At 42.1% G+C, this 27,445-nt stretch overlaps 1 protein-coding gene across 5 annotated transcripts in view; it reads right to left on the bottom strand.

Moving 5' to 3' along the window:
- Window positions 1-27,445, bottom strand: part of CADM1 (cell adhesion molecule 1) — a 321,733-nt gene that overhangs the window by 43,602 nt on the left and 250,686 nt on the right. For all 5 annotated transcript variants that reach the window (XM_034665807.1, XM_034665806.1, XM_034665804.1 and 2 more), the window contains exons 2-5: window positions 21,253-21,399; window positions 19,509-19,661; window positions 13,032-13,169; window positions 10,802-10,960 (exon numbers count right to left, since the gene is read on the bottom strand). In XM_034665807.1, the coding sequence (XP_034521698.1) occupies window positions 10,802-10,960; window positions 13,032-13,169; window positions 19,509-19,661; window positions 21,253-21,399 (597 nt within the window). The remainder of the gene's footprint in view (window positions 1-10,801; window positions 10,961-13,031; window positions 13,170-19,508; window positions 19,662-21,252; window positions 21,400-27,445) is intronic.

Raw genomic sequence — 27,445 nt, forward strand, 5'->3', positions numbered from 1 at the left:
CAAAGTAACATGGTTCTATTCCTGGACTTGCTGGCAAAGGGAACGTTCGAGAGCAAAATGGCGTGGAGGTATCCAGGTATTGGTAACTGGGTTGGGAACCTGGTCACTAAAGAGAGGCAGAAACAGACAGGATAAACATGATGACCTTGAATGGGGACTGGTTTGCTGGTAGAAGAGCTCTTGGACACCCTCCTTGGAGAGCTCCAGGCTACGGCTTACACTAAATACAACCCCTGGGTGACATAGGTGAGTTTACTCTGCTTGGTGGTGTAACACATAACACAGAGCTGGCTGCTGAAGTTCATTACAAACACAAGATAGAAATAAATACATAAATAAGATAAAATCAAAAAAAAAATAAATTAGTAAGCAAGCAAGCAATGGGAGGTTATGTTACTGAAAACACTGACAGCCAAAGACCCGCTCCCTTGTATTTCACATTCAGAAGCAGCAGCACGTAACGGGGTTCCTGGTCAGGAAACCTCTGTCATTTTTACCTAGGAAGCATTCCGGGCGAGGCTAAATTTAAAGCCGAAAATCTGGGCTGAAATGTAACATTTGCTTATAGGTTAATCTCTGATCCACGGAAGGACTACATTTTCCATGCTCTGCTGACTTCCGCCCATTAATTAAGGAGAAGCAGGATGCCTGCTGGCCTATGTGGAAGGTTTTTTTGTTTTGTTTTGTTTTTTTTTCCCCTTGTGTAATTTACTAGCAAACAGAGAGGGTATATTTTTCAGCACCGTGCACTAAGGGTTTTACATGCTCAACTTCCATTAATAATAAAAAGAGTGTTGAAAATCTAATCCACTCTTGCCTTCAGTATCACAGACTTCTAGTTAAACACTTTTCTATGTTACTAATGGCTGTTTCCCAGATGCCAATTATTCACAGAAATTAGAAGAGCAAGCTAAGGATCTACTGTACCTGGAACTTATATTTAAAAAAAAAAAATCCTACAAAGCCATAGTAAATGCACCTTCAATTTTGATAACGGATTTTCCCAATTTACTCCTCAGGTTCCTGGAGAAACATCTACCATCTCCTTATGGGCACAGCTGCCACAGTTACCTTAATAGCTGGCAGAAAAGGTAAACATTAATCTTGTTTGTATTATACAGAAAAATGTCCTAGTGTGTTGACACAGGCAGCATTTATCCGTGTATGATCTGGCTCTGGGGTGCCCGAACCATCTTCACGCTCAGCCTACGACCCACACAGGCAGCCTGTGTGCCAAGATCCATCCCCTTCCTTTGCCCTGAAAGAGTAACTCAGGTATGCTCAACAGGTGGACCAGACACCCTGGGATTCCACTGGCGCCTCTAGAACTCAGGGAGGTTAAATTTTCCCAGGAAGATCCTGACTACAATGTGAGTTTGTCAAAATCCTGCACAATCCAGATGGCTGACTGAATAGCCCAAAGCTCATCATTTATATTTTAATTATGTTCATAAATCAAACATTATAACCCACCAAAGCTTTTCTGAGACAGACCCAGACTCCAAGATTTATTTTTAAGTAATGAGGTAAGGCCCAGTACATTTTCTGGGTGATCATTTTATGCCTCGGTTGGTGGTGTAAGGCACAAGGCTACAAGCCAGATGACACTTTCTACTCAAGTGCAATAACTACCCAGAAATGTATCGCTCAGAATGGCTTAATGTCATTATAAAATGGAACTGCTATATAAAAATAAGAAAAATAGTTAGGTCTGTGCACTTATGGAACATTACAGTTATAGAGATGGCATCACCAACAGCCAATCAATTAGGTCGAGGGATCTGAGGTTTTCATAATACACTGTCATTTTTTAAAAACCCTATAAAAGACATTTAGCAAGACTCTTACAGCAGACAAAATTCGTTCATTAGTCAAAGTCATGCAGAGGGTTAAATGCCAGGAGGCTTTGGGTCACCCTGCAGGAGCAACCAATTAAAAAAATAATATTAGAAAGACATTCCAATTTGATGAGACTTTCTTTAAATGTACTTTGCTCTCTCTATAAAGGGAAAAAAATATATATATAAAAGGAAACTCTTAAAGAGGTTAGAACAGCTTGCTGGCAGATTACAATTGATTTCATGCCAGTCTGACCTTGCACCACGTTCTATGATCTTTCCGGAAGATGAAGCTCGAGACTCTGTAACCTGTATTCACTTTCCTATGTAAATGAAAAGTCATCGCTTCCTTCTCTCTAGATCACAACACTAACGTAGCAGGTTTTTAAAATTATTAAAAAAAATAAACAAAAGGGTACTTTGCAGTTTCTTTTTGCCTGGGATGTCATCCTTCCCATGTACCCGACAGGAGTAGAGCTGAGGCACGAGGAGGATGCCTGATATCCCAGCACTAGACTTATTACCCCAGGGTCTCCTGAAACCGCCCCCCCGCCAAGAACTTCTAAAATCAGGGAATGTGGGCATCCAATGTCCTTTGATGCACTAACTGCAACCAGGCCCAAGGGCTTGGGTGCAAATTTGCTCCTGCAACTGCATTAGGGACACCGGCTCTTCATGGCCGTTATTTAGATTTCTTCCAATTTCCGAATATCCGTTACAGCAGGACTGGAATCCTGTGGAGCAAAGGCTAATGGTCTCAGGGCCTCTACCAGCGAGAACTCAAGGGCAGCAAGTGCCCAGACGTATCGGAATGGCTGGGAGAAGTATGGGTCAGCGCCTGCGCATTCAGGTGGGGAAGCATCAACTGAAAAGTCTTTGTCAATCACGGAGGATTACCCCAGTTTGGAGGAGCACGACAATGCAAAGATTAACCTAAGATCTGGTGAGTATTAGGGGTTTTTTGGAGCTCGAGGCAAGAATCGGCTCCTACGATACGGCTGCCTGGATTGGCGGGAGAGGCCAGCTTTGCACTGAAGGAAGATAGTGTCCGCTACCAGGAGGTGATTGGGTCTGGCTTGAGAACAGTCACACCGAGCCTTCACAGGAGTTTCATATCTTGCAAAAGGTTTGCTTTCCAATGTCATAAAACATTCATGAATAATTCTCACTGCCATTTATTTTGTTTGTTTGCCAGGTGAAGGACCTCCTGCTGTTACATCTGTTGTATGAATCTGAGCACTGCAATGAGGAGGACGGCGCTATTAGGAGTGGGAGGAGTCAAACATGGTGGGAGATGTGGGACCAACAAGCATGTGCCACATCACTGTGGCAGAATGCAGTTCCTGCCTGTTGCAACTTCCAAATAGTTTTGTGGATACTGAAATTACTGTTTACCCAACAGAATCAAAATTTTATTCTGTGATGTGGCGGCAAAAAGTTGTTTCCAGTGCTTTTGAAACGGGTGGCACACTCATATAGCACTCCTCCCTATCTTTGAGAAATCTTTAAAATTTGAGAATGAATGCTGGACAGGAAAAGCCTTACAGCATGATTTTCTCCATAGGAAAATCAGCTCTGTAAAAAGAAAAGTTTTGGGTCTTTTGTATCCTGGTTCCTAGCACAGGGCCGGCACCCGGCAAATGCAGTAGGCACTCAATACTTGTTTACCGAGTGAATGAATGCATGAGAAACTGGAGAGATACCAGGGCATGGACCCCTACTCCAAGCTCTGCTACTGACAAAAAAAAAAAAAAAAGTCAGATCATGAATATGTCTTAAACTTGTTTTAAGATAAACTGGGCACATTAACATTTTCGAGAGTTTATCTGAGCATCCACTGATTCAAACAGGGCAACACCATACTGAAAATGCTCCAGCCACGGGAGCTAGGGGAAAGGTTTTTACGAGAAGACAGGGAAGCACAGCAAGGGCCATTATTTGATTGGCTGTGGCTGAAGCAGTTGCCTTATTTGGGGAAAGCCTAGTTGGCTGTTCCTGATTGGTGGTGGCTTCAGTTTCATTTTCTCGGGAGCCTGGGGACTTGGGCTAAGGTTTTCGTTTGCTCCCGTAGGCTACCCAAGGCATAAGTTACCTCAGTCTCAGGGCCTCCCTGTTGAATCACTTCAATAGCCCTTAGCACAAAATATAATGGTATTATTCTTCTGGAAGGTCAATCCAGCTCCCAAAATTTGAGGTTCAGCCCAGGTGTTCTGATTTACATGCTTCCCTTTCACTACACATTTATTTAGCATTTCTGGTGTATCTCTAAGGTGGGATCTTAGGGGAAATCATAAAGGATGTTATCTGACCACTCGTTTTCGATTTTCAGATTTTAACTTCACAACCATTTAACCTTCCACAGAACTGAAATGTGACCTTGAGTTAAAAACCATTAGAAGACTAGTTTCACAGTGGAAATGCTCAATGTCCACAGCCACAGAAACACAGCTTCCGCAAATACAATAGGTCAGACAGCGAGAGGTGGACGGAGCATCCTTAGTCAGAGGCCTCCGTCTACAGAGGGTGCCTTCAGAAGGCAGAGGTGGTGGCTTTCTCTTCCTTGACCGGTCACGTCATTCCAGTCTTGCTCACAACAGACTTGGCCCGACACTTACTCTTTGTTTTTTGAATACTGGTCCCTCTATCTCCTGTCCCCTTGGGTGTTACAGAACAGTCCAGAACAAGCCCCCGAGTTAATGATATCGGGACGGTGGGCCCGCCCCTGCTCTGTGATCACACAACAAATGACAGCTTCGACATTCGTTGGAATCAGGGGGTCTCCACGAGGAATAACAAATAACAAAATAACTTCGCCGAAACTCAATTCATTGCTTTAAAAAAATTAAAGGAAGGGAGAGTGGGAAGAAGAATGGATTCTGTTCAAAGACGAGACAGGAGATCAGAGAGAAAGAGGCCAAATCGGGGAACACCAGCTATTGTGCTTTGAGGAATACAATCTGGGAACAGAGATGACGGGGGAAGGATGGATACAGGAGCCGCTCTGGGAAACCATGTGTTATCCTCCACTCCACACAGGGACAGACTTTCCTATTTCCAGGTTTTTATCCCTCCTTCACTGCAGGGCACTGTCGATACCAGAGAAACATTTATTTTGGCACAGAAAGAGAATAGGTTTGATCATCCCCTCAATGCCCAATTTTCCCCCAACTGAGGGAATGAAAGGAGAAATCCAGTCTTCTCCGGACCCTGGATGAACAGGAAAATGGATTTACAAAATATCTGCCTATACGGAGTCAATAAAACTCATTTTGCAAATGATGCCTACGTACACAATTAACCATCAGATGATAATCGGAGGAGGGAAGGTATTCAAACATCCATTTCTAGAGTCTTTGTTTTCATTCTCCCTTTCAAAACTCATCTCAATTTCTCTTTCTCTCTCTCTTTTTAAACAAATAGGCACACACACAAAACCCTCGCAGGATGAGGATTTTTGTAAGCCATTTCAAAGAGCAGGGCTGTGACTGGGGAAAGCGAAAGACACACGGCAGCCATTCAAGAGCTTGGGATTCACCTCAGTCCAGAGTGAGGCTTTTCCCACTTTGCACAGCGATCTGAATTTCACACTGAGGGTCACAGCTCTTCTTTGAATTCCCAGCTTACGTCGCTATGTGTTGCCACCTTGATGCTATTTAAACAGTTTTCTTTTAACGCTCAGACAGTGAACTGTTCTCCTTTAAACAGGCTTTTATTTGACAAGAGTACACTCCTTCAGATCTGAACCTCCACTAACCATGCTACAATTGGACCACGCTCCGTTATCATCAACCGTGTTGTAAATTTGAGCAACGGCCACATACACAGACATGCAGAAGAAAAAAAAATGCACAGAAGGAATTTAGTGTTATATAGCTCAGAACATTAAAAGGCAAAACTGTTCTCTGCCTAACATCTAAGGCAGGAGATCTTTGAATTCCAGCTTTTGCGCATAATTATTTTCTGTTTTAAACATTGAGCTGTGTGCTGCTGCCGCCGTAGCCTTGCGGAGTCTCACAATGAAAGCCAGAAAACTAAGAGCCCTACTGTATGTTCTTCATTCCCAGCAACGTTCCTATGAGAAAACCTTATTAATGAGCTTGCAAACGAGCACCCAACAGGGAAATGTCACAAACAAGAGCGGCTAATGCCCCAGAAAATCAAATAACTGAACACTTGGCTGATTGTGGTGCCTTTCATATTTATAATAAAAAGGGGGGGGCTTTAATTCACTAATTCTGAGGGGTCAACACCTTGCTGAACAAAACAACTCATTTATTTATGTTCAGAAATCTCCAGATGATAAATTACATTGATGTTAATCACTTCCATGCATACTACACAATTAATATCTGTACTCACCACGAACTTAAAGATTATTAAAAGTATGACAGCATACACATCTGGCTGATTTTTCACATAATTGGGCACAACAATTTCTCCTGGTACCACAAATAAGGGTCCTAACAAACAAACACTGCAAAATTCTGTGTTCAATTAATTAGGACTTAAATCCACAAGACAAAAGCAATTCCAAGTGGTAGCTCAAGCCTTGTCTTCCACACGAAATGGTAGCTCTCCGTTCTACCACTCCTCTTTTGCCCGTCATTTTTAAGCTAAGCTGTTTAACGATATACAATGTAGGTCTTTGTTATTTCCTTTTTAAAAGGTATCTTCTTAAAAGAACATAGTTTATACAGAACTCAAATCCATTATCTGTCAGGTAACCCTGTTCATATGCTGGTTAATAGCCATAGATATTAGATGAGGTAGAAAATGGTTTCCAGAAGGCTTCATGTAGCAAAATGGGCCAGGATTGAACCAAGTGAGTATAATGAATACCAATTCCAACAGGTCAGAGTTCCCCCAAGGTAGTCTTATCTACCCAGAGAAGAACTGTTCTTAATCCGAGGTCCATGGGCCAGTTTAGTATTTCTTGGTGATATGACCTAATGCTTATAAATGATACTAAAAAATCTTTTCAGGTAGCAAAGGACATTAAAAATAAAAGTTATGTATTTATTTTGATGTTTATTAAACATAACACGCATAGCAAAATAAAATTCCTAATTTGATATTTTTTCACAGGTCTTTGTTAGGGAAAAGCAATAAAGTGACTTAAAGACAAATTCTAAATGAGGTAAGAGTATAGACCACCTGTGGATACAGGAAAACTGGTCCTCAAATAAATGAAGCTAGGATAACTCTGTAGGACAAACAGACTCCTTAAATTGGAAGCAAAGTGTAGTGGATACGTGATTTTGTTCATCTTCTCCAGGTCTATGGGATTTTTAAAGGAGTTTTTAAGAAGGTTAAGAACTGCTGATGCTAAGGGTTTGGGCCAATTATAAAATGAGGGTCCAGTAGTCCTCACAGAGTATCCAAAATGATTCCACATCCATGCAGACCGGCTGCTGAATCTCATGGATTTAAGTATCTCTTCTCATTGCCATCAAGACGCCGTGCTGCTTGTCTGCAGAGAGAGAGAGGGCCATGAGAGGGATGGAGCTGAACCACTGACAATGGCCAAGGACCAACAAAGCCTTAGCGCCCAGAGACTGAGCGCCTCAGGCATTGGAGGCAGGGGGCTTCTTTGTTATTGCACAGCTGCTGGTGTTCAGGAGAGTAAAGCTGGCAGGAAATGAGGTAGAAGGTTCCAGTCCTGTCTGGGGGAGCTACTGAAGGAATTCCTAGCCCACTCCGCCAAGTCGTTCCTAGTGCTCCAGGAATGGAGGGTAGTGAATCATCATTTTTTTTTTTAACATTTTATTTATTTATTTGAGAGAGAGAGAGATTGAGAGAACGAGTGGGAGGAGTGGGAGGAGGGGCAGAAGGGAGAAGCAAACTTCCTGCTAAGCAGGGAGCCCAATGTGGGACTTGATCCCAGGACCCCAGGATCGTGACCTGAGCCGAGGGCAGACGCTTAACCAACTGCGCCACCCAGGCACTCTGTCAGGGGAACTTTCTTGAGCACTGAGTCTTATTTAAGATACCAAAGACGACTCTCAATTCCCATTCAGATTAAAATAATGGTTGGTGACTCTTAACCTTCTTTTATGTAAAAAGACTTTCTCTTTACATACATTCTGAAAAATGAGGTATTGAGAAGAAAATGCCTGTGTGGCTCACTTTGGATAAAAAACAAAACCAAAAAACAATAACCTCCCATAAAAAGGTGCTGAGTAAGGGACCGGTGAGGGGTAGGCAGGGAGTGACAGGAAGGGGGCTCTGTAACCAGGCTCACAGAAACCCCAGATGTGGAGAAATATCAGACAAGATATTAACCAGAAAGAAGGAAATATAACAAATCTACCTTGTTTGTTCTAAATATAGATGAGATATTTTCCTAATATTTACAAATCCACCTTGTTTGTCCTAAATGTTATAGATGAGATATTTACCAAGTTCCCCCATTAGAGACCCCCCTTCTCACTCTAGAGAGCTTTCCTTTCTGTTCTCATCTTCCCTTAAGAAACTTTCACTTCCTTCACCCTATTGCCCACGAGATTCATTCTTCAACTCTGTGAGACAAAAACCCAGCAACAATGCCATGTTAGAGTAAAAATGATCAATAGGTGTGTCTATGTTTTTGGAAGGCACTGGTTATTTCCCTGTGGTTGACGGCTAGCAGTGCTCTAAGACTGAAGCATCAAATGGATCCAGATATGGAGCTTTATTCCTTGTTCTTAGAAGGACAAATCTCTCTTGAATCTACAGAATATGGAAGACAAGGCTTATAAAGATCATTATCAAGTCTTCCAAGAGGTAGGAGGCGTAGTGCTTTAAATATTTTGCATTTGGGAGTGTGTGTAATTTCATAGGTGGGTGGGGCTATGTTCTATTTGGAATATACTCTGGGGATACTGAAAGAGTTCAGGGGTGGGGACTGGGTGAATGTCTACTCAGGTTTCACAAAGGAGTTAGTGTATTATTAAAGCTAATGGGCCCCTACAAGGAAAGTTAATGGATATTAAGTTTGCTTAAATGAATTACATATTAACAAAGTCACAAGAAATCTACTATCTGCCAATTTAGATAATATCTGATCATTTCTGTTTTCCCATTATAGGGACATTACACCACAATAGTTTTAGTGATATGAAAATTATAAGCATGATGCCCATAATGAAGCTACAGAATGATGGAGATGAAATGAATTAACAAGAAAAACCTGCATCATGTAATGTTAAATTGAGCCAAACTCACAGAGTAAGAAAAGGCTGGAATGGGATTAGTGCCTTAGAAGCAAGTTTTTACCACAAGGTGGAGAAGTGATTAGAAGCCACTTTTTACACCTTTCCCTGGCCCCTGTTTTGCTCAGTCAATGTATACATGTGACAGAGATTGTAGTGGGCTGAACAGTGGCCCTCAAAAGACACGCTCACTTCTTAGCCCCGGAACCTGCGAATATGGCCTTCTTCAGAAAAAGAAGTCTTTGCAGATGTAATCACGTTCAGGATCTTGAGAGGAGACCATTCTGGATTACCTGGGTGGGCACTAACTCCAACAACAAGTGTCCTTATAAGAGACACACAGAGAAGAGGAGAAGGCCGTGTTAAGACAAAGCAAGAGACTAGAAAGACACGGCCACAAACCAAGGAATATCTGGGGTCCCCAGAAGCCAGGAAAGGCAAGGAAAGCTCTTCTCCTAGAGCCTTTTGAGTGAGTGTGGCTCTGCTAACACCTCAATTTTAGTCTTCTGTCCTCCAGAACTATGAGTGAATAAATCTGTTGTGTTAAGACCCGAAGTCTGTGGTAATTCGTTATGGCAACCCCAGGAAATTAACAGAAGAATTAACGGATGGTAATGCTTTGCCTTTATCAGACCCCCGGTGGTTGCCTTTCCAACCAAACTCTTACACCATTCCCACTATGCACACTCAAATATCACCTGCAATCTTTCAGAGGCTTGGTTACAGAAGCTCCGGTAAAAAAGTGACTACTTGGCCACAACTCTGCTACTAGGATGGTTTTGTGCACAAAACATTTTGGCAAGCAGAGGAGTCCATAGAGAAAATAAGGAGAGTGTCTTTAGTTCATTGGGCACAGTGAGGAGACAACCTCACTCCCCACCATCTAGCTGTTACTGATGAAACCATTGAGATTGTGGCACCAATCCCAAAGAGTTCCACTTTTAAACTCATTGCTATACTTTCAGCTAAAAATGGAAGAGAACATGCAATTTAAAACAAAATGCTGATGGAGAATGGGAATAAAAGCCCCTCTATAAAAAATATTCAGCACTTCTGCTGGGGCTAAGAAAGTGGAAGGAACTACCCTTGGTTGTGAAGCTAACATAGAAATGATTATAGTCAACATTCATAAAATGCAATTAATTAAGTCATGTGATAGAACAGATTGGAATCATTTTAAAGTTTTACATTTGGGTTAAATGTAGTATTTTGAAAATCCTCATTGGCACTCTGTAGTATGGCAGTGTTTCAGTAAAATAATCCTTTGATTATTTTACTACTAAGACAACAAGATATAAACTCTATCATATGTATTCAACAAATGGCTTCTGAAGTGTTTTTAAGCAACTGCGACGCCATGCCCTCAGGATAACACGCTCAGGTACTCCTATGATTTGAACGAACGTTTGTGTTCCTTGCTCCCCCAATTCCCATGTTGAAATCCCTATGCCCCCTGGGATGCTATGAGAAGGCGGGGCCTTTGGGAGGTGCTCAGGTTGTGAGGGTGGAGCCCTCAGGAATGGGATTAGTGCCCTTGTGAGAGCAGCTCTGGAGATCTCCAGCTCCTTCCGCCCTGACAGGATACAGTGAGAACGCAGTGGCTACGAACCAGGAAGAGGGAGGGCTTTCTCTAGAACATAACCATGCTGGTGCGCCTTGATCTTGGACTTCCTAGCCTCCAGAATGGCGAGGACTAAATGACTGTTGCTTATGAGCTACTCACTCAGTGCTACTGTGTCAGAGCAGCCCGAACGGACCAACACAGGTACTCACACTGTACTTCAAGGTACCGCTGGGTCTGCAAGTTTCCGGTGACAGCTGGGTGCTCCACCTGACAGATCACTGGCACCCCGTCATCCTCCTTGTGCACCTTCAGCATCAGCTGGCTGGTCACGGTGTACATGTCTGACCACTCCTCCACCTCTGATTTGCCTGGGGGACATGGAATATACCAAGAAATCAGAGTTGTGTGAATTCCTATCACTGTTTCCATAGGCTCCTCTCCCCGCCTCAACATTGCTACTTTAATCAAGATGATGGAAGTAACTCAGGATAAGGGTAAGCTGTGGGTAGATAACGGTTAAAATGATAGTTTTCTACTTTCCAACATAGTTTTCTACTTTCCAACCTTGCAGGAGAGTATGTAAGATGTATTTCTACCCCACATAATAGATACTATTTTGATTTAAATATATTACATATGTTGTCTTCTATCTTAAAACCTCCCACAAAAAGGCAGCTGAAAGTTGAACCACTTTGCCATCTGACTGCTTATGGCGTTCTGGAGGAGGAAAAGAGAAGTGCTTTTCACCCCTACCACCATCTGAACTTGAAACATCTAGTAGGCTGTCATGTGGTTTAAGAATTCCAGGACATCATCCAAATCCCCAAAGTAATTCAATCAGGAAAAGAGATATAAACAACCCCCTCTGCCCACCTCCATCGGCAATAATTAAGAGGGAAAGTAACTAAATGGATTTACGTAATTGAAATTGTAATTGAAATGTTTAAACTCTGAGACTTTTGGAAGAAACCAAAAAAAAAAAAAAAAAAAAAAAGCAGCGGCAGTGAGTAGAGCAAAGTAAGATAGAGGCTTTGGGCCAGATGGGAGACACGTCCAAGAACACCCAGAAAAGAAGGGAGGAGGCTTCCGGATGGGATGAATAGGCCAAGGCGGCCCCTTTCCTGAACTCAGCTCTCCCCGGGCCACGGCGCACCATTAACTTTCTTTTAATGTTTTGTACTTATCGGTACGCATTTGATGGCTCAATTCACTTAGAAAAGCAGAGGGGAAATGAGAAACTCCTTCCTTCCAAAACCATACCTAGGAAATAGGAGATTAAAACAGAGCAAGCTTTTTGAAACTTAAGCTGTTATATATAGATTTATCTGTTTCTAGATATAGATTTTTATATCCCTTTTCTAAAAGGCCTTATTCTTTTCTTCCTGGCACTCTTGATTTATTCAACAAGCACACACCGGGCACTTACCTTGGCCCAGATAGCAGCTGCTTGCTTTACAAACATTCACTCATTTCGTCTGCCTAAGACTTCCATACAATCTGTAATATTAACATCCCCATTTTAGCAGAAATGGCTAAACGCAGCTGGCGTTTCTGGCAAATGACCAGAGCTGTTTGAACCCTGGGTACTACTTGCAAGGCAGCCCTGGGAAGGAAGGGGTAGGAAGGCCGACACACAAGTTTTAACTCAGGATGACTGACATAGGAGGGTCAACCAGGGGATAGGCTGTGGCTGAGGCGCTGGCTAAGGGGGCAGAAATCTGAGAGTACAGGAATCAAACCTGGGGCGGCCTAGGCCGAGGGAGAGAGGATGGGGAACAGCATTAAAGGAGCGGCCTGCACCGCCATCACTAACTGCAAACTTTGCAAAAGAGCAGGCTAGTGACACGTGCACGTGAGTTACAGATTCTAAGAGAAAGGGGGGGGGTGCCCGCAAATCCACAATTAGGATACACTCCTTCCCGCACTTAACACACCTGCCCCTACAGGAATGCACAGAGTCAGCCAGCTGAAAGTGCAGTAATCCGTGTTAGAATGACTCGGAATTCACCATCAAGACTGGTAACTTTTTTTTGTTTTTTTTTAAATGTCTAACATGAGAATTTGGGGTGCTGACCCACTCTAGGTCACAAGGTAAATGAGAACTGAGGGACAACATAGACACCCGGAGTTCAGGGGACACCTCCAACAGTGGTTCTACCTGGTCTAAAGAGTTCTAGCTCTTTCCGGGCACCGGAGTAAAATCTAGCAACACCTATCACCACAAACCCTCAAACCACGGGAGGATATGCCTTAGATTCAATAAAATGCCTTTACGCTCCGGCTTCAGGAGCATTTAGTGATGGATCAGGAGCCCTATCTAAGTGGATATTTTTGTTTTAGGGGCATGTTTGGCATTCATCTTTAATTTCCCCCAAGCTGTGCCCCTGCTGGAGTCAGGGGCCTGCCCACTAATGCCGGACAGGGCAGCCTGCACCTCACCTTTTAGCTCCTTGTTCCCTTTGAACCACCTGATGGTCGTGGCTGGTTTGCTGGCCATGGCGGTGCAGTTGACTTCAATCTCCTCGCCTTCCACAGTGGTGTCTTTCTGGATATCGATCATCAAATTGCGTGGTGGGACTACAAATTAAACACAGAATCCATTTCCGCACGTAGCCTTCTTTTCATTAGAAACTCTCAAGACTGCTACCAAAAGGAGGAGACAACTAATGGACACTCCTGATGGGATTTTAAAACGAACTGCCACAGGAGGGAAAAAGAAGTACAAAGTCATCATCGAAGAGTGTGAATTATGTGGAAATTGTTAATTCAGAATTTCTCTCCTAAAGTTATCTTACAAAATGCCCAGCCTCCCACTCCTAAGTCATCAGTGAACAAGTTATAACAATAGTGGTATTAGTTACCCATCGGTTATTAGAAAACCGACCAGAACACAGATCTACAAGTGAGACGAGTACACACTAATGAATTTATCTTCCTTATTGGGAAGAATCTGGAAGGGCTACCTGTCCTTAAACTTAACCCTTGGATTTCAATCTTCATATGAAAGATTCCAAAGACAACCAGCAAAGATCAAAAACTTCAAGTCTCTCAAAAGAATCGCTCACCATAAACACACACGGAACACATGGACAACTTGTGCTTCAGAACCAGTTCCATTCAGTTAAAATTATCCATAGAGAACCAGGATACAATCAAGATCTCCAATTGATGGCACAGTAATAAAATCTACTGGATGGAAAGATGCAGTAAGATAGGATATGCCAGTTAATTTGCAGCAATTTTCCCATGTCCTGAAATCTAATGCTCCAGATTTTAGAAAGCAAAGATGAAAATGATTATTAAGTGCCTGCAAGACCATTTTATATGTCAGAATTAAAACCACTCTCCTTTAAGCATATTAAGCATATGTAATAAGATGGAATAAAATATTTGGGGGCTAAAGTGAGGAATATCAAATCCAGAGTAGGTAGGGTGTTGGGGATGGTGAGAAAACATGTTATCTTTTAGGACACTCAGTTGACACATCAGGTGCCAGCTTACTGCAAGATGGAGCTTCCTGAAACAAAAATCAGTAAGAATACGGGATTCAGCAGCGTGAATCTCAGACTCTGGGCCCTGACCACCATGAATAAGCAAAGACAGTTCTGAGACTTATGATTAATAAGTTTCTCAACTCAGAAGAGAAACAAGAAATTAAATATGCATAAACATGCCATCCCGATGATCAAGTTGAATAATAAATCTCTGATACTGCTTCAATAAATTACGGGATTAAACCACGTATTTGGGGTTTCCAACTGTTTGAGTCCAGTGTAAAATTCTGTGTACAGGAAGACTTTTACATGGACTTGAAGCACTTGAAAATTCCTACAGAGAGCGATGGAAAAGGAAAAGGAAAAATGGTGGGTTGCATATGTTTCTCAGCAAGACAGCGTGTGCGGTGTGTGTGTGCAGGAGTGACTATTAGAGCAAAAGTGGGCCTCTTCTTTGTTCCCTGTGTAAAAGGAAAAGAACACATTTGTTCAACTGGATGTGTTGTCAAAGTGATATGGCCCAAATGAGTAGTTAAACATGGCAGAGAACTACCCTCGCTTACATTAAAAAAAATAATAATAAGCATAAAGAGAGATAGTCTAACATCCAATTTGGAGTTGCACATCTGCCAGTGTTTTAAGAGACACAGAAAGGCAGTGACAAAAGTAAATGGGACGACTTCAGCTAGCTATTTCCTGAACGTAGATATTCTTGCAAGATGACAATCAGGATGGTTACAGATTTTCATCACACACACCTAGAGAGCTGATAGGGAATACACACAAAGACTAGATGTTTTGGACCAACAAATACTACCAAATTCTGAGTGCAGTAGCATAGGGATATTGAAACAGGATGCTATTGTTAGAGCAAATGTCAGAGGAAAAGATTGCCCAGGCCTGAAGAAAATAAGATCTCGGTGAGCTAGGAGGAACAAAGTAAGAGGCAGGAAGACGAAGCCACCAAAGAGTAAAAGACATAGGAATGCCCTCCCCCTGCCCCCCACACGGAGGAATGGCAGTCAGACAATAGTAATTCCTGTCAAGGTTCAGGCAAAAATAAAAGTAGAATGATGGAGATCATTCCTGATGTTGGCGTACGCCATGATGCCCAACGGGAAATGGGATTGAGTACGGGAACTGAAGAGATTGTACTCAATTTAAGGAAATTCAAACTGAGTAGGGATGACTCAGGAAGAGCAATCCTCTTTGGATAGGACAAAGAGGGCAATGGAGTCCATTGGATTCCAGCCAGCTTGTGTAACTTTGGAGAGAAACCTTGGTGGTGACCTGAGAATCGTGATGGGGAGAGATCCCAGAGTTGTAAAAAGGTTCAGGCAAGCGTCACTGTCAAGTCTCAATGGCACCCAGCCTCCGACACAGACTCTGTCAGGCATCTGTGTCCTGTGTGTTCCTGGGGCTCTTTCCCTCACGCTCGCCCTTCTTGTGCTGGGCCTGAAGACAGCTAAGCTCTCTTCATCACAGGCTTTCCCTAACCGCCCCTAGCTGCTTCCCTTCAGTGGTATTTCTCCCTGTGAGATGGAGGTGGTCACGGAGACGAAAGCATGCTCTTTCCGCATTACCAACCACGTCTGCTGGTTCAAAGGAAGGAGATGGAAAAGCGCATGTATAAATGAGGCTAGAGGAACACCTACCAATGCCTCTTAGATTTTGTTTGGAGGCTCAGAGCCTGACCAACAGCAAAGACACGCTCTCTGTTATGGATCACCTATTGCTTGGCGTTGTACATGCTGCTTCTTCCTCTCCTGCAACAGATACGCCATCAAGTCCCCTAACCCTTTAGGGGGATGCCCGTACCCGTGCTAGGTCCTCGGGTCATCTTCCCGAAGAGCTGACATCATCTACCTTCATGGCTAAAGTAAACGTGCAGACAACTTGCCACATCTTGGAAAACGGGACCAGCGCAGAAAAATAAAGGACTTGTTTATCATTGAGAAGAGCATCCTGAGAAAGAACTGAGTGATTTTATTTCAAGTCCACAGTGTTCTCAAGATTGCGGCCAGGATTTCTGACTTTGCTAAGATGAGAAGAAGAAACAGTCAAGGGTACTGGGAGCTGTGTAGTTTGCAAACCTAAAATCAAATCTGATCATGTGAATCACAATGGCTTATTGACATTAGCTATAAAGTTGACGACTCTGATTTTTTTTTTTTTTAAGAGCAAGAAAGCTTTGGAAAATATAAACAAGGTGATTTAAGTCTTTCTGGAAAAAATGGGGCCGGACAAGAAAAACTTAAAGTTTACTTTGGTCTATTAGTTGTACCCTGTTTTCCCTTCAACTCAACAAAGTTTACTTTAATACAAAAGTGATTAGTAAAGTATAAAAATCCATTTGTGGGAAAAATGAATTAAAACTGCTACTAACCAGAGAATATACTTAAACGTGCTCTACTAAACAGACACATTTAGTAAAAACTGCCTGTGGCCATTAATGGAAATAACCAAAGATGTATGTAAGGAGGTGCATACAGATGAAAACCTGAATGAAAATCACAGGGGGAAGTACTAGAAAATAGCAAAGAAATGTCAAGGTTCTTCTTAGCTAACCTCAAATCTATAAGAGTGCTCATTATAAACATTACGCCTACAACATTAAAAAAAATCAGCAATATCAAGATGAGTCACACGTTAATTACAACAAGAGAGGAGTCTTAAAGCTGATCAGTATGTGAAATCTCGCTCCAAAACCCTTTGAAATAATTAGCTTCTCCTGTTCCTGGAATCTTAAGAGTGAACACTAATCTGAGAAGGACAGGACTGTAATAATATTAGCTGCTATTATCAGTAACTATATTTATCTTAAAGCGGTGTACTCTCTCTCTCTCGTTCCACTGTTTCCACGAATACTGGTATAAAGAAAGTTCTACATTACGATCTGGGGAAAGGAACAAACTCACACAAGTGGAAGGAGTGAATGGATATCCTCAAAGGCACCCAAATGCTGGCAAAATATCATCGGCGAGTTTTCAGTTTTTACACGGATCAGATAATACACGTAATAGTAACTAACAAATAAACCATCTCTCTGTCTTATAATCATGCTGAAATTTTTGTTAAATGCTTCAAACAACTAATAGACACAGGCACGAAAAAGAGCATCTTCAACCCATCAAGAAGTTTGACAGCTGTGTAAGTATATATGGAGTCCTTTTCAGAGAAACACAGATAGAAACGAAGATGCTAATAGATCACTCTTCATTCATTAGAATATCTGAACATTCTAAACCTTAGGATAAAGGTTTGAATATATGAGTATCAGTGGAAATTGTCAGATTTTGGAATGTGAAAGACTCAAACACTGATGACAACAATTTCACTCCGTCAAAGAATCCTAGAGTCAATTCAATGGAAAGAGTATTAAATGAATACATAATATCTGCAGAAAGAGCATCTACTGGTATTACTTTCAAGTATGTTTAAGTTAATGCTTCTATACAATACAAGCAGGAACCTATTACTTCTAGAATAATCAGACCTCCAACAGAATTACAGGCATAAATGCCTCTCAAAAGTCTAGTGCTGTCATGCTGACTCCCAAGCACTGGGTATATTCAGTCAAACTGGCCCAATCCAGTGGGTCTATGAACAAATGTACCAGATTTTGGAAACTGATGGGCATTCATTGCTTGTCTACGGCCAGACATACTCCTGAAAACAAAAGATGTGCACCTTCATGGAAAAGTCTCGAAACAGCAGCATTTAGGACTTCACTGAAAACCACCCACGCTAAAGGACACGAAGGTTGTGAGACAGAACAGTAGGGTCTGTTTTAAAGGCTACGACTCTAGATTTGCACCATGTGCTTTGTAACCCAGGCAAGAGGGCTCATCTCTCTTCTTATCATTTCTTCCTGTGAAAGATAGTCATACTTAAAAGGTATTGTAGAAAAATTCTCTGAAAACTATAATATTCCATTCCATTGCTGATACTCTTGTGGAAAGACCATAACCAATGGCAGGTCAGTGGGCGGATGGTCAGCTTGAAGTCTGCTTATTGGAGTAAGTCACTGGCTGCACGAACCGCGTTTTCAAATACTTCTGAACAACTACAGGGACAGAAAACCTCAAGGCACACATGCAAAATGCCAAAATAAGTCATCCCAATAAACCCTTCCACGCTTTATTATTTCTGCAGGTCTAATAGGGATTGATGCTAAAATTAAAGCAGACACGTACATCTGAAAGTCTTCTATCGTTCAACACAGACCACGTTAGAAATTGCATGGCCTGACGTGAAACAGGACTTCCTAAAATCAGTATTCCTCTTATCAAGAACATGTATGTAAGCACTAGGGACATGTTTTAGTTTAATGAATGAAGAAATATTTTCCCTTTTACAGCTGTGTTTAAACAGAGTAATGAGGCAGCAGCCCTATATGTACATCCATAAATACATATATGTTCACACAACCAAGCAGAAACGTCCTTCATATTTATCTTTCCTCCTTAATCTTCATATCATTACATCGAAAAGCTGCACTCTGCTGCCTCAAATAGACTTTGATTCATCGTCTTTCTGAGGGTGTAAATCAGAGATCTTGCCTCATGCTATAGTGTATGTCCTTGAAAACTCAGTTTCAAAAATCCAAATCAGCTGCTGTTATGTACTGGTGTACACATTTATCTAAAGGTGACTAATTCGGACCACCTTCAACACAGGAATATCTGCTGACTCTATCAAAATCTAAATATAAAAACTTAGCACCTGGGATTTTCCTGAAAATCACAACCTGGTGATCGTAACTGAAGACATTCAACTCACTACAAGTGTCATTAGCAGCCTGTCAGCAGTCCTTGCTTATTATCAGCCTTCTCTCCCTAGAAGCTCTTAATTCTTTTACGTCCAAAGGTTGCAATTTGTGCAAAGTGTGTGTTCATGGGGTATGATTTTTACAGCATCATCTAGAGTATAAGCAATACACAAGGCAGTAAGTAAAGCCAAAGATAAGAAGATCGACAACATTAAATGAGATGTAACTCAGAAGGAAAAATCATTAGGTAGATTTTATAAGCGAGCTCTGCCACGGGGTATAGAGGTGGTAGCCCACCTCCTCCTCTCCTGCACAGAAGGGGAAAAAAAATCCTGGTCGTTTAAAAGCAATGACATTTCATGTGGTGAGTGATTCATCTGAGGGCTCTAAATTCTCTTGATCTTTGCTTCTGAAGCTTGAGAGTTGAAACCTAAGAGCAGGTGGGATCTATAAAGACTGCTGATTGCCATTCCTTAGAGTGTTTGGTAAAATAGGCTATTTTTAAAATTCAGCAAGATGGGCGGTGATTCTTCCTCAAACAGGTTGGAACAGCAAAATTTACCATTAACCTCTTCCTTGCTGCTGGAAGCCATCTGGTAGTAAGGGCCACCCCACTCCGTTTCCCAGAACACAACCCCACACGTTTCGTACCCAGCACTGTGATTGTGGTATAACTTTCCTGTGGGGGGTCAGTGTAGAGCTGGCAAAAGTATCTTCCTTCATCCGAAATTGAGACATTTGTCAGCGACACTTTGAGTTCACTGCTGGAAAAATTCAGCAACTGAAACCTGCTGTCCTTCAGAGCTGTGAACAAAACACAGAGGTGGTGATCAGGAGGAAGACAACAGACAGTCCGTTGTCCTTCCCTAGGGGAGGAGAAAGTTCGGGGACTCGGAGGGCCACTACCGAGAAGAAAAATCGAGTAAGTCTTTGTGCACCTGTTGAGTACTTCTTCATACTTCTTGAATTACTATTTTGGGCTTCTGCAATAACTACGAGTAGACAAATTACCTTGTCCAGAAGGAAACTGACACACACGGAGGCCTATGGGTGTAAGCGTGCATGCAAACACACACACACACACACACACACACACGCATGCACTCCTTGCTGTCAGTTTCCAGCCCTTATTCATAAACTATTTCAGATTTTCTATCAGAGTTCAGTAAAATGAAAACAGAAGGAAAGCGCAGGCTATGGGTCCCCACTGCGGGCACTGAAGGTTCAGGGAGTAGGAACTACAGGTTTTTGAGTCGTCTCTAAAAATCTGAGGCCTTAATAAAAAAGAAGTTGCAAATTATAAAGACAAAAAAAATCACTATTAGTAATTTAAAAAACAAAATGGAAGTCATTAGAAAACAATCTTCATAGCAAAACAATCCAATTTAACTTGGATGCTCCTCTGTACCTGGTACAGTTGCAGGCGGAGCTGCCCAAAGTCCACGACCTAAGGCCTTCCGAAGCCTCAGACCTGGCCCGCAGTTTTCCAACTGCATTCAACTTCACAACAAGAACCGGATGAGGATAAAGTAGGAAATCAGAGTCACCGCAAAAGTCATGTATGTGGGCTTTTTATTAATTTCAAATATTCACTTTTAAAGTCCTTATGTCAATTCTGGCAAAGGCTAGACTCATTTATAATGATAAAAATTCACTCTAAGAATGGCTGGCTCCTCTTCTTTTACCTTCCTTCATCTTCTTAGACGTTCCTTAGTCTTATCAACTCTTTCCCTAGTTCACGAATGTTCTGGGGTGTTGGGGAGAACAGGGGCAAGCGGACGCGAAGGGACATTCCTCGACATCTGCTTTGATTAGGCACCCATGCTCCCAAAGAGCAATTTTTTGAAAGACCCGATTCTTGCCCCGGTTAAAGCTCCGACGTCCATTTGAACCACTTCTGGGAAATACAATTAAGTTTCGATAATTACTTTTTGGGATATTACATTTGGTAAGATTTCAGCACATGGTAACTTCTATCTACCAGAGGCTATGGTGATAGGAGATTTTGGTTTTGTCTTTATAGGCACGCATTGCCTTGGAAACTTCTATCTTCAAACCAAACAGATTACCCTTCAGAATGTTATATTTTCCTTGCTTACCTTATTTGAGTTGTTTGTGTCAGCTAAGTATTTGGGACTCAATTGCAATTCACCTTGAATTACTACAATCAATTCCTATTGCAAAGTAAGTCTGCTTTACTTTTAAAAGGGACCATTCAAGGTTTCTATTAAGTAGAAAGATTATGATTGCATGTCTCTTCTTCCCTCTGAAGAATTGACTAAACTTGAAGCATCTAACATTAAATTCAGAAAAGGAGGCCTTGGCAATCTCTTTACCAAGACAACATGTAGGAAAAAAAAAGTTGCCACCTAACGTTACAGAGATGGAAACTTACGCCTGAAGTCCCTGAAATAAATGGTCTGCCTGTTGGGATTCAGCAGCTGAATCACAGAGTCGTCACTCTTATTGACTTGGCAGCTGATGGTTGCGACTTCTCCCTCGATCACTGTCACGTCTTTCGTAAACAAATTCTGTCCATCGCCTTAAAAAAAAAAGGAGAAAATAATTTCCATCAGTTAAAATTTGGTTAATGGCTCAGTTAGAACGAGAGACAAGACGCGTATTAAAAAATGGGCACCAAGGGCAACACCGGTGTGGCTCCCATCTTCCTCTGCAGTCCACAAAATGAGTCCGTTAAAACCAGAGAGACCCAGGGGCAAAATGCAACTAAGCCTGGGATCACCATGCTCTCAAAAGTCGTGATGCCAACGTCCCAGCCTCCAGTATATTGCACCAGTTGAGCAGTGCGTTGGAAAAGGTAAGGAAAGGTCAGAGACCTGACTTTTCTAAGAAGCTGCAGCTCTCACAAGCGGAGTAGGGGAGAAGCATATACTCAACCTCGGCTCACATGCCCTTGAGCTAAGCTATTCGGTCGCCTCACAGAAAACTCAAGGGGCTACTTAACAGAAGTAGGGAGGAGGGCTCAGTAAATAATCTCATCTCATTAGTGGATGTCGTCATTCCCAAGGTATAGGCAGTTCAGCTGTTTACTGTGTGGCAGTGAGGACCTACCCAACTAGAACTCTCTGGAATCCCAACAAAATCCTAGGGAGGCTTATAGTTTGGTTTGTTACTCTGCCCTCAGAAACTTATGCCTTCTCGACTCACCCACAGCCCCAGGCAGTCCCAAACCATGCCCCTACTGTGGACCACCCCCACCTAGCCATTTAGACATTCTCTTCCAGAACTCGTCAAAAAGTCAAGGCTTTCAGATTCACTGATTGATAGAAGGCTTATCTCCAGATGCGCTTGTTTGCTGCTTCTGTGATTAGTGACAGCAGCCAGGGCCCCTCACAAATGTCCCATATGATCTATAGCACAGGTAGGAGAAGAGGAGAATTCAATTCAAAAGCTAAAGATGAAGTAATTGTTGAATGTCCTACTTGCACCCAGCACAGGAGGGGATATAGAAATACAGGGCACTGTCCTGGAGTTTCAAAAGCTCCCATGTGGGTGAAAACTGATACCTAATCTTCCCTTATGGAATAGAAAGTGTAGAATGGGCAATGGGTATAATGGTCGATCAGGAAGGGGAAGAGGAAGATTGCTTTTTGGCTGTGTGATCTCAAGTAAGGTATTTAAAGTCCCTGAGCCAGTTCCTCATTTGCAAAATGGGGACAGTAATTCAAAGCCCTCTCAGAGAGCTGTCAGAAAGACTGAGGAAGGTAATAAATAAAAAGCATTTAGCACAGTGTCTAGCTTCCTATAAAACTGAATAAATGGTGGTTGCCATCATCATCACCATCCTCTCTCTAGTTGTCAAATCCCAACATTTATTAGGCAACTCCACGTGTTGAGTAGTGTGGATACAAGAAGGAAGGCTCCCAGTCCCACTTCCCAAGCTTTCTAGGTTAATTATAGATCAGGGTGGTTCATTCACTGCCCCCACCAAAACAAACAAACGAAAACAAAAGAGAAGCCCCAAACCCAGCTCTGTCACATTTAGAAACAAAGGTCAAAGATAAATACTATCGCGTGCGTGCGTGCGCGTGAGAGAGAGCGGGCACGAGTGTGTGCATAAATAGAGACACAATTAGAGTAAATGGAGGATTTCCACCTGCTATCCTATTTCTGCTGAAGGATCCTTTTCGGTAGGACGCAATGAGGAAGTGTGACAAGGGTGTCTGAGATGGCTTTAAGCCAAATCCACATAGGAACAGACCAGCCTCTGATAGAGTATTAGAAAGGAGGGAACTAGGGGATAAGGACAAAATTATCGGAGCCACAGACAAACAAAAATTCTTGGTGCTTGAGAAGCCAACTAGAGTGAAACCCAACCTTGAGATCTCTGACACAGGGAATTAACCTAGGTGTGAGAACACAGGCACACAGCGCTTGTAGTGAGTGAAAGGGTAAATTTTCCCTAACTTGATCCAGCAGTGAAGGCTTAGTGGGCTGAACAACGTTGTGGAATATCAACAAAGAGAAAAAGCAATCAAAACAACAACAACAACAACAACAACAACAACAACAAAAACCCCCACAACATACCCATGAAGGAATGCTTATTTTTCCTTCCGTAGATTTCTGTGACAAACACAGAATTCAGAAGCCAGCTGGAGGGAGCAGTGTATTCCCAGATTTGAGAAAAGAACAAGGAAAGGGGAATTCCTGCCAATCAAGCAAGCTTTTCAAGGTGGTTTTGCTGGTCCTGGCAAAAGTATGTACAGAAAGGACAATACCCTTATTTCCTCAGGGTAACCCAATCTAGTAAGAAAAATAAGGAAAAATTAAACCGCACAATTCCATGTTGTATCGGTCTGAAGTCACGGGACTTGCCATGAGGCGATTAGAATACCAAATGGGGTCTACTGGGTTGTAGGCAGAGATTAACTCTATCTAAAGAAGTCTGTTACCAACATAAATAAGAATCTTCCATTTCTGGGGGCGCCTGGGTGGCACAGTGGTTAAGCGTCTGCCTTCGGCTCAGGGAGTGATCCCGGCGTTAAGGGATCGAGCCCCACATCAGGCTCCTCCGCTGAGCCTGCTTCTTCCTCTCCCACTCCCCCTGCTTGTGTTCCCTCTCTCGCTGGCTGTCTCTATCTCTGCCAAATAAATAAATAAAATCTTTAAAAAAAAAAAAAAAGAATCTTCCATTTCTAAAAGGAACCCATGGAAAGGCTACCCAGGGATAGGCCTCAATCCCTTCAACATCAACCATGCCTTACAGATCATGACCACCATCTTGGGGGTACTGGAACTAAATGTCAGTTGCAATTCAACTGGACCCTAATATAAGATACTTTCTGCGGAACTAATGATACCCTTTAGTGTCAGTCCTTCCTTGGAATGCTGGTACATTCTTCCTGAATAGCATCCATATCCACATTAAGGCTATCAAACATTTGCACAGGAGATGGGAACAAAGAGGAGGTGACCGTGATTCTGTGTATTAAAAAATCTACACATTCTTAATTATTACTTATAATGAGGTAACATAAGATCGATCACTTTAGTGTGTTATTATGAAGTCATTCAGGTAAAATTTTTGCCATCTGCACGTTTTTGCCCCCATGTGCTCTGGCACAGAATGTGCTCTGCAAATCCACGGTGGTATCATCATCATTACCATATTATTTTTTGCAATTGCGAAAGCCAATCTCAAATCCGATGTCCCAGGAAATGACGGTTCCCAGCTATGTTAACATGGTTATAATACTAATGCTAAAAAATCACAAGCGATAACGAAGTATTTTGCTGAAAGAGATCAAAGTGCCTTGGCTGATGGTGGTGGCCCAAGAATGTCACTGTAAAAATCACCAATAAATTACACGGGTCAGCTGGACAGCAGTTATATTAAACAGAGCTCCATGCTTCGAGGCGCCATAGGACGGCCGCAATGCAATAATAATGACCTATTTATCTGAGGCGCAGAATGTGAATGACAGTGATGAAAATACGATTTGTATGTCAGTACTCTTAACTGCCTGAAGCCTTTATGTAAAAATAATTTCTGTTCACATCCTCAAATATTTCTTCCAAACAGAAGGGTGCACTGTGACTTGATAAATTTCCCCCTGAAATAGATATCATGACAATTAGGTTGTTACAGAACACAACTTGATGTGTGGCAGAAGGGTACAAACAAGCAACGTGGGTACTTTTCTTAAATAATCCGTTTAAAAAACCTTCCTGATTTTCTAAAACTCAATTAGCAGATATACTGTCAAGGCAGAAATAGCACATGTTCTGGGCAAAAGAAATCAAGTAGGTACAATATACAGCAGCCATTAAATAAGGCTGTTAACAGCAAGGTAATTTATTTTAAGGGCCGAACAATGTCTGACATGTATAGACATTTTTGACTGCTAATTGGTGTATATGGGTGAGGTTTAAGAGACAGAATCAAGCTGGATTTTTATTTATATCAGCAACTGTATTCCCTGGAACTTTCCAATTTGCCCCCTAATTTCTAAAAATACAACTCTGGCGCTGGAGAGGCGAGCAAGTCTCCCGCAGTAAGCTAGAAGTTGCTAGGACATTTATTACAAGAGAGAGAAAGCATATTGTCTAAGAAAAGGAAAAAAAAAATTCTATGATGAGTAAAGACCATTTCAGCTGAGTTGGTTAGGGCTGGAGTGGGGGTGGGGGTGCCACTGGCTCATCAATCCCCTATTTATTCAGTCTTCAACTGGCTTAACTCATGGGTTCTTTCCTGAAACCTCACTTGGTCACAAACTATTTCAGTGGCACTCCACACAACACTAGCGTCTGCTGGCATCTACTACATCCACAATATGGCCGCCCGAAGACGGTGGCGGGGCGGCTTTCGGAGCTAGAAGCTGGAATGAGAAGCAGGGAAGGGAGCAAAGGTTTCTCCAGCGCCAGGCACTGTGCTGGTTGCTTTGTACACGTTTCCCTCTCAAACTCCTGGAGTTTTCAACACCCCCACTTTAAAAGTTAAGAACTGGAGACCCAGAAAAGTTCAAGTAAATTGCCTAATGTAATTCAGCTAAGTGCTGGGGCCGGTGTTTGAACCCAGTTCTGTCAGCTTTCTCTGGCCCATACAGTTTGTACTTTTTAACCAGCCAACCTCAGGATCTGCTGCCAAGGTTCTGTTGGCTCTGCCTTGGAAAACTTACTTGTTTTTAAAGAGGGTTATTTCCCTATGAGCAACTTCTGATTTTTTTTTTCATTTCCATAATTTATCCAGAACACAATTACACACTTCAAGATGAGAGAGAAACTGTCCTGACTGTAAAACACCTTGTTTACTACCGCTTCTTTCTCTCGGCACTCAGCACACTTTGCCCCTAGAGAATGCCTTCATTACCAGTGTATGGCAGCCATTTGCCAGCACAGGGAGCTCGCCCCCGCTGCCTGGCTGTTAATAAAGAAAGCACTTCATTTACACCGGGGGAGTCTCTCCAGTCAAGTCTAGATAAAAGGGCAAGTCATAGTTAGAACAGAATTTGGTTTATACTATGGCAACTATGTAAACTCTTACTGACACCGAGGAACACAGATGACTCTTAACTGGGAAGACAGTTTGCCCAGAGAAAGAGCAAATAGAGTCCCCTCACCTACTCCTTCAGTAGCAAAATCATATAAAGGAAACCTTTTTTTCCCCCCTCCCCTCCCCTCTGCTGTATGGAAGACTGGACCTAACATGAAATCAGCACAGTCAGGTTGTCTAAACAGGCAAAAGTCAAACCAAAAATACAGACTGCAAAAACAAAAGAAAACAAAAACAAAAACAACAAACCCCCCCAAGAATGAACAAACCCTGCCAATAATCAACGTAGCCATTAGCGCCAAAGAGCCACCATAGTTCTTGAAATTTTGCACCAATTAAAGGTTCAGGATTATTAATTCTTCCCCTCCAAGAGATATCTAAGTTTAGACTTTCCAAAGAGTCAAAAACACTTGTTTTTGAAAATCTTATTTCTTTTGGTCTGTGAGCCCTCTGTGTCTTAGAATTTCAAATGGCTTTGCCCCCCTTCTTTCTATGGGATCCCCGTTTTTATAACCACATTAGGTATGTGCCCAACTTGAAAGAACCCCCCCCTTAACCCCCGAGCCGATTAAAACCACCACCAAGAGAGGCCCCACAACTCCTGCTAAGATCTGAGAGCTAGCACTAGAAATGAATATGGTTCAGGAAAAGAAAAAAAAAATTAAGATTCTGTTGAAACCCAGAGGGAAAAATCTTTCTAGCTGCGTATGTTCCCCCAACGTAAACACAGTGTTCACTACAAATCATTAACAAAGCCATTAAGATTTGATTTCTATCTAAGCAATTATTGTCAGCATATTTTGTACATTTCCTTTAAAAGACTCAATCCTATCTTTCAATTCATTAAACTGTTCCTTGCATTTATAGCATTTTATATCAAATCAGAAACCTATTTGAATTAATAAGAATTACAGTAAAAGTAATTTGAAAATAAATTATTTGAAGTTCAAGCCACGAAGGCTTTTGATGAAAGAGTTTAGTCCCACTTAAATATTACAGTAACATTTTCAGTCATCCAAAGTGCAAATGAGAGACAGTGAGAACCAGAGTCCAAAAAGATGAACCCATCAAT

This window comes from Ailuropoda melanoleuca, chromosome 8 (assembly GCF_002007445.2).
Source record: "Ailuropoda melanoleuca isolate Jingjing chromosome 8, ASM200744v2, whole genome shotgun sequence".
NCBI classification, from domain to species: Eukaryota; Metazoa; Chordata; class Mammalia; order Carnivora; family Ursidae; genus Ailuropoda; species Ailuropoda melanoleuca.